The sequence below is a fragment of the Prunus dulcis genome, chromosome 4 (assembly GCF_902201215.1).
Source record: "Prunus dulcis chromosome 4, ALMONDv2, whole genome shotgun sequence".
NCBI classification, from domain to species: Eukaryota; Viridiplantae; Streptophyta; class Magnoliopsida; order Rosales; family Rosaceae; genus Prunus; species Prunus dulcis.
This window is the reverse complement of record NC_047653.1, coordinates 13,908,595-13,916,872: the sequence shown is the minus strand read 5'-3', so window position 1 is coordinate 13,916,872 and position 8,278 is coordinate 13,908,595. Positions and strand designations below refer to the sequence as shown.

At 35.2% G+C, this 8,278-nt stretch overlaps 1 protein-coding gene across 1 annotated transcript; it reads right to left on the bottom strand.

Moving 5' to 3' along the window:
• Positions 1-3,244: 3,244 nt before the first annotated feature.
• LOC117624949 (GDSL esterase/lipase At5g55050-like) lies at positions 3,245-6,128 on the bottom strand. The gene is made up of 5 exons (XM_034356484.1): positions 5,810-6,128; positions 4,833-4,969; positions 4,513-4,743; positions 4,198-4,447; positions 3,245-3,645 (listed from the first exon to the last, which is right to left on the bottom strand). Exons 1-5 carry the CDS (start codon positions 6,072-6,074, stop codon positions 3,425-3,427), a joined length of 1,104 nt encoding a protein of 367 aa, XP_034212375.1. The 5' UTR covers positions 6,075-6,128; the 3' UTR covers positions 3,245-3,424.
• Between the last annotated feature and the right edge of the window lie 2,150 nt (positions 6,129-8,278).

Sequence of the window (8,278 nt, the reverse complement as noted above, 5' to 3'; positions counted from 1 at the left end):
AAGAATTAAAGAGTTTATTCACACATCAAATTCTATGTCTACCCAAGTTCAATTCAAGGAGAACTCGAGGTCGAGTTCTTTACAAGTGAATGGGGCTAATGTTTGTTCCTGCAAAGGAAATTGGAAAAAGGGGGAAATTTCAAAATCAGAAAATTATGCTTCAAATATGGAAAATCATGCTTAAGCATCAATTATGGCCCTAGTAAAAGAAGGAAGTCGTATCGTTGGGATTTTCTGGTTGCTTGATTTCTTGAGAAGATCTATATTATATTTATATTTCTAGAATAAGTTATCAATGAGACTATTATTTTCCTGATATGATTTTAATTAGGATTTAAATTATTTTCTTATTAGTTAAGTTTTAGGAGTATTCTGGAACTTAGGGTTTCCTACTGTTTTAGGGTTTCTTTGTTTTCTATTTAAGCCAACGCATGACATTGTATTAAGCAGTTTTTATCATATTGTAAATCAAATCGAGAGTTTTCTCTATTTTCTGTGGATTCCAGTCGCTGATGGATTTCAATTTATCTTCGGGTTTAGACGTTTGTTGATTCCTGAATCTGTACTTTCATGCTGCATCATCTTCTACAATTTGTAATTGTAATTGACATTCTTGTGCCGCCTGTTAGAATATTTTGACATTTCAGATGAATAAGTGGAAATAATGTCTATAATTGACCCCAATTGGGGATGTTTTGTTTGGTCTGATTTCTCATTCAAAACCTCAATTTTGATCATCCCTGAAAACAATTTGAAAAAACAACTAGATCATTTTCCTATCATGTAAATGGTTGACTATGAATAAAAGCTCATTTTGGCCTGAAAGAGTACTACAATAAGTTGCTTATTTTCTACAGTTACTTTTTGGACAGTCAAAAGTGAGTTCATTGGCACCAGAAGATGCTCACATGCTTGAAAGCATGTTGCATGCACTGTTGTTGTAAGCTAATTGAATTGACTTTAATGGAAGCAAAAGATGCCCATCTAAATCACATTTTGTACTCCACTACAAGTCTAAATTTGAAAACTTGAATCAACACCCCTGTAGCCAAACTAAATATATCGGATTGAAGTCATTGTGTTTGTGCAAATATACACACAGAGAATATTCACGGATTGATTCCTCATCGTTTGATCTTTCTTCTCTCTCTTCCTCGATTCTTGTGAAATAAATGAGAGTAAATAGACCACACCTGGGGGGTGTAGGTCAAAAGCCATCTGATGCCTAAGTTAGTTCAGTTGAATCTTTGAGAAAAGATATTGCAATAGCTAAAATATATGGAGTTTTCTCTCACGAGGAGAGCGGGGTGGCCGGAGCCGTGTGTGGTGGCCCTTAGCCGTGTGAGGAGAGAGAGAGAGAGAGAGAGAGAGGGATTCGGCTATGGTTTTTGTAATTGAGAGATGAATTTAGAATTGAGTTTCGAATTACCTTGAATGTTTTGTGTGGCTATGTATTTATAGCCTCCTTGTGTGATAGGGTTTTGGGAGAATAATCCTGATTTGGTTATGATTATTCTTCCCCAAAAAGATGATAGGAATTACTCCAAGAGATTTAGTGGAGATTGGTTACTTGATTTAGGGAGATATTCCTATCTTAAATCAAAGATAACTTACCTAATTAAATAGAATTTAATTAGGGTAATTAGTTTGACCTAAGGAATATTCCTTTTCCACATGTCGTCTTCTTATTGGCCGATGAAATATATATTCCCACATGTATTGTAAAGGACCATAAAGAATATGATCCACAAAGATGCAATGAGCTGCCTCAGTAGGATGAGTTCTATCTCAGAAGAGATGGTCGCTTCTGTTGGAGAAATAAGTTGCAAATGGCAGGCAAGAAGCATCCTCATTAAGCTTCCTAAGGCCACATCAAGCAGCTTTAACCTCATCAAATCCTGAATGATAATATCATTCATTAGAGTAATTTCTTTTTTGAAAAAAGAAGTAATTGTTAAAGGAAAAGGAAAGTAAATAAAGTAAATAATTTCTCATATTTGAAGTGAGTTAATATCAAGGTAGAAGAATTTGTGGTTACACTTCAGCAAATTCACTTGATAACAAAGCAGCAGCTTGAGGATGCCAATGCGATATACAAGCAAGTGGCTGATGTGAAGCACCGACATGTCGAATTTGAGGTAGGTGACTTTGTTTGGGCTATCTTGACTAAAGATCGTTTTCTGACTGGGGAATACAACAAGTTGGCTGCAAGAAAGATTGGTCTAGTAAAGATTGTGGCTAAGATTAATACAAATGCTTAACGCCTCAAGCTTCTTAGTCATATATGTGATGCCGATGTGTTCAATGTCAAACATCTCTTTCCTTACCATGGTGATAGTTCTAACGAGGAAGATTTGAATTCAGGGACGAATTCTTCTCAACTCGGGGAGGATGATGCAGCACACATCGCTCATAATTTTATGTTTCAGTTTGATAGGCGTAAGATGCGTAATTAACGTTCTAGGAAATATGTTTTAGGCAAATATTTTTGTTTTCCTATTTCAATTAGACTTTGGAGTTTGGTTTAGGAAGTAAGTGTGTTTTCCTATTTTAGCTAGGGCTTGGAGTTTGGTTTGTTTTCCCCAAGTATAAAAGCTATCTTATAGCTAATTGGAAGAGAGTTTTTGATCTTGAATATTAAACTTAGAGAATTCTCTCTATTTTCCTTTCAACTTGGTAGTCCACTAGAATCAACAAGGCATAGAACCCCTTTGTTCTTGGTTATCTAGAGAATCAACAAGGATTGAAGGTTTATTATTTTCTTTTGTAATTTTCATCATTCTTGCTATCATGCGATGCGTCAGAAACAATATCAAAACAAGTATAGAATTTAATTTGCACCGGCCATGATCAATTGTTGGTATAATCAAGTCGGCATTCTATCATCTACCTTTTTTATTATTATTATTAATTTTTTTTTAAGAAGATGAGAGAGGATCCAAACTTGCATGCTACCTCTTCCAACATTAAGAAAATAAAGAAAGTTAGAAAATCTAAATTTGTTGATGACGACGTTCAACCAGTAGGAGGTAGGTCACATCATCGAGACGAATTACATAGTCCTTTCAACTATGATGTTCGTAAAAGCCACAATGGCTCCTATCTATAGATATTCTAGACTCAACTCGTCCTAAGCTTAGCACTCAAGTTGAGAACTTAGTATATCAACTGCATATAAGAACAATAGAAGTCTAACATAAGTCCTGATCCATTTGAAACTTCTAGCTAGATGGTGGAATGCATATATGTTTCTTTAAGTTCTGACTGCTATTTAGTTGATAAAGTAACTACATCCATCCATCCATCCCTTAACCAAATAAATAACGAGAGAGATCGACACATGTTTGTAATATACGTACGTACAATGAGTGATACGAAATAATTACTTCGCATGTATAATCATGCTTAATACATGTCAATGAGATTAAACGGCAACTAGCTTTTGCACGTTTATTGGGAAGGTGTATTGTAAAGGACCATAAAGAATACGATCCACAAAGATGCGATGAGCTGCCTCAGTAGGATGAGTTCTATCCCAGAAAAGATGGTCGCTTCTGTTGGAGCAATAAGTTGCAAATGGCAGGCAAGGAGCATCCGCATTAAGCTTCCCGAGGCCACAGCAAGCAGCTTTAACCTCAGCAAATCCTGAATTATAATATTAGTGATTGCATTAAGATAATTTCTTTTTGAAAAGAGAAGTAATTGTTAAAGGAAAAGGAAACTAAACAAAGTAAACTGAAAGGGAGATTCTATGTGGAAAGCATAAAGAGCTTCCAAAATCCAAAAAATAAAAAAAGATGAGAAAAACCCACTTAGCAATATACATTACTATAGACACTGCAATTCTACTAGGTGCATTTTCAAAAGTTCTAATCAAGTTGCATCAATATAATGCTATATATTTTAAGAATTAACCAACATGAATAAAATCTGTCCAAAAGAAAAAACGTACATTACTAAATCGATTCCAAGAAAGTTGAGAAGAGAGACAAACTTATGCAAGTGCATGGCACGTGTGACGTGACGGTATCTTACTAGTTAGAAATAAATGAAGTTCTGAATTGAACTAAACAAATTTATGCTACCTCAGTTGAGATCCAAAGTTTCAATTTGAATCATTAATCGTATGACGAATTCTTAGTTGACTATACAAATGAAGATACTACATGTCTAACAAGAAGTTGTGCATGGTATTACCATAAGCTGCTGGTTTCTGTATGAAGTTGTGCATGACGCTGTAGCCATCAAAGTAGGAGTAGTTTATGCCTTTGAGCTCTGATTTCAAATTCTTCAACATTGACACAAGAACTCCATTGTACTTAGCAGCCATTTGATTCACATCTGCATTGCATTCTTTATTTGTTTGCTCATTCCTTTCATATGGGGTGCATCCCACAAGCGCAACCCCAACAATCACAAATTTTCGACCCCCATAATCATATAAGCGCTGCCGAAACATAATTAATTTTCAGAAATATGATTATAAAAATTATTAATACTTTGATTTGTTACCTTCACTTGCTGTTTTAGTGCGGCAGCCATGGAGTTGACATACTGCTGGGGTGAGGTCCTGTTATTAATGGAGGAGCCAAAGTAAGTGTAGATGTCATTGCTTCCAATGACAATGGTGAAGAGAGATTTTGACAGATGAGTTTGTGCTTTTGAGGCTCCTAGCTTTTGCACAACCTCTTTCTGCACTGCCAAATAGTAGTCTACTTGTTCTCCAAAAGATATTGACTGGGGCTGAGACAATGAAATAAACAGAGAAAAAATCAACATTAATGTAGCTAGATGTGGTGATATTTACTGGGGATATGAAGGTTTTCACTTACATGTTGTTGATTTGTGTCCTTGAAGATTTTGGCAGCTCCAGAGGCAAAGTTAACACCATTTAGGAAAAGGGTAATGTTGTTGGATTTAGATGCCATAGAGAGATATGGTGGTATGGCTGGTAAGCCCATTATCTCAGCTGCCAAAAACTCAAAAAGAAAAAGAAAAAGAAAAAGAAAAAATGAGTTATATTATGATAATCAAGCATACTTAATAATTTATTACTAACTAGATGATCATAATTTATAAGCCAAATCCTGCAAATGTTTAATATCTTGTTATGACTCATAACAAGGTTTTATAGAACTAATTAGGATGCTAATTTTAGTTCTGCACCAACTTCTGTACCTTAATTAGCAATCAATTACTAATTGTTTTTGCTGCACCTAAGCAGGCAGAGAGTGCACAGAAGCATTTATTTATGACCCAACTGCCAATTTGAAGGGCCTCCTGGACTTTTGGATGCCATTTTATTAGTCAGTGACCCGGTCTTAAAGTGTCCACTCAATCAGGAACAGGAGGAGGAACTGTGATCAAAATTTGATTGGGATATTGGGCCCCAGTATTCATTGGATCTGATGGTTAACTAAGTAGTTGGACCACATTATGTTTGTGGCACTTGAAGACCTCTGTTCCTTCTATTGAAAAAAAAAAAAAAAGACAATAAAGAAGAAGAAAATCTCTGTTGTCCAATGGTTAAATTGAACTTCCTATGGTCTAGTAGTAAGTCTCAAATTGCCAGAGGTTAAAACTTGGGGTATGTCTTTGTAACCCAACTCACAACAACATCAATAATTAAGGAAGATATATAGAACTATATATAGCATGTTATGTTTTGGTTAAGTTGGAATATTTGGGATTTGGCAAGGTTAAAAACTTATATTTTCCTACTACAAACAAACTTACCAAAATTTACTTAGGGCAGATAGACCTAGTCAAATGTCACAAGTCACAAGTCACAACAAAGATGGTTACTTACCAAGAAGATCTGCAGCATTCTTGCCGTTACAAAATCTCCCAGTTGGTGTTTTGGTAGGAAAGTCGATCCCATTGTGAGGAAAATTTGCTTTGGCAAATGAAAACTGGAGGTAGTTGTTGTTGCCCACATCTACTAAGGAGTCTCCAAAAACATACATGGCTGGAACCACCCGAGCCTCTGCAACTCTCAGTGTGAAGCCTCTGAATGTGGAGAAAAAGAAGAAGGAGAACAAACGCAGAAGAAGAAGAAAGAAATTGCTAGCCATTGTAGCCACAACTTGAAGGAGCTATCTGCTCCCACTCCCATGTAGTTTACAGACTTAAATGTGTGAGGCGGTGAGGAGTTTGGTTCACAATTAAAGACCACAAGTTAGTGAGGTGTAAATGTTTGTGTACGGAAAGTCAATGTTATTGATGATAGACTTGTCATTTGGGGTCCACTCTCAGATAATATAGGCACTCCATCATACTAGCTTGCATATGAAGTTGTCGGGATTTTGTAGTCTCTTTCAATTAGAGTCTAAACAACTCATCAAATGGCATCCCATATTTCCATTTGTGATGTTATTGCTTTGATTTAGAGTTTGCTTTTGCATTGTTTGAGCAGTTGTTAACTCGAAATCAAATTCTGAAAGATTTCGTTGAAATGTTGAATCCACCAGTGTCACCTCATCATATGCGATAGAGCCTTTCGGGCCAAGACCCGGGCATAGATTCTTAGCTAGGGAGGCAAGTTTGCCAGTGACAACAATGCCAAAGCTCATGGGGGTGTATTTGTATTTGGCGGAGTAGGTGAACGTACTCGTGAAGTAAACTATATTGTGTTTTAAAACTAAAGCTCCCATAAGTTTATTAGGTTAAAACCATTTTTAAGTTGTTTTTTTAACAATAATAAAAAATTCAAGTGATTTAGTATAAATTACAAGGGAAAAGGGATTTCTCACATCCACACTACCGACGTGCTATGAGAATTCAAACATGAGACCACTACCAAGTATCTACTAGACAATTGTAATTTAATTCCTATGGTATTAGTATTCTTGATGGTACCTTCTTTATTGGTAAAGCATTTGATTTATGATAAGCTATTTAATGGGTATTCGACCTCAACTTTCTCCTATATGGAGATTGAAGGAGATTATATAAGCTACTTATCCAAATGATTGAGAGGAAAAACAGTATTCCTTGGAAGATGATTTCTATCATACATACGAGATATTTGACATTTTCTTTCTCAATTATCTTGATACACTTTATATCATATTTATCGAGAAGCTAATATGATATCAGATAATTTAGTACATAACTTATGACCATTTTTGTATTTGGTTTTGTAATCCTTCCCTGTTTGTTTTTGAAGTATATAGTTAAAAATAGGATCTGCAGAGGAACGTCATTTTAATTGTACTTTGTTATTTTAAAAAATGCATTTACTTTTTTCTTCTCTTTGGAGGCAAGAGAGTGTATTCTTTTTGTTAGGAAAAAGTAGCATTTCAGTGATAGAGATTTGTGATATGACACTTTGTTATAGCACTTCAATCAGGCTTCGACATGATCCGATCTCAGATAATGATAGATGTATTAGCAATCAATACTTAATTACTTCCATTATCAATCCCAACTGCATAATTGGAGCTAACCATAATTGTCCAAACTAAACGGACAATGCATTGCCATCTGGACGGTGGCAGGTTAGGGCAACCCAAAGCACATTTGTTTGACTATTATTTTCAGCAGGACATATTTGACTGAAAACTCCCAGAAAAAATATCCACAAATAATTTTTGATTTTGTAATTAAACCTGAAGCAGGTTCTTCACATTGATTGGAAATGTGTATTGTGAAGAACCATGAACCATGTAATCCACAATGATGCCATGAACTTCCTCTGAAGGATGTACTCTTTCCCAGAAGATGTGGTAATAACTTCTGTTCTCACAATAGGTTGAAATTGGCACACAAGGAGCATCTGCGTACGTTCAGACGCCCAAGCCCACAACAAGCTTCTTTAACCTCATTAAATCCTGAAAATATATATAGTAAACTTTGATTTAATCATATCATTGAACTATATCTAAGTAGAAGAAGAAGAAGAAAAATTAATGATACTTTCTTGGGATTATGTTAAAGGGAAAAGATTTGGAAAATGAAACCAAAAAAAAAAAAAAAAGATTTTTTGAACTACTTAATTAAGGATAGTATGCACTTGTCTATAAAGGTAAGGAAATATACTAGAGAGAGATCAAATTTACGTATTATATTGTGTACTACCTTCTCTCTAATACATGTCGGTTCTATCTTTATTAAAGAGGTGGTGCAATAATGTGATCTTCCTAATAATTTATGTAAGCTTTCGTATAAAATGAGCCTCTAAAGTGAAATAATTCTAAATTATGCAAATTTGCGAACCAAACCGAAGCCTTTTGATGTATAGCACTAGAGCTTATTTTGTTGGCTTGGAAATCGGGTT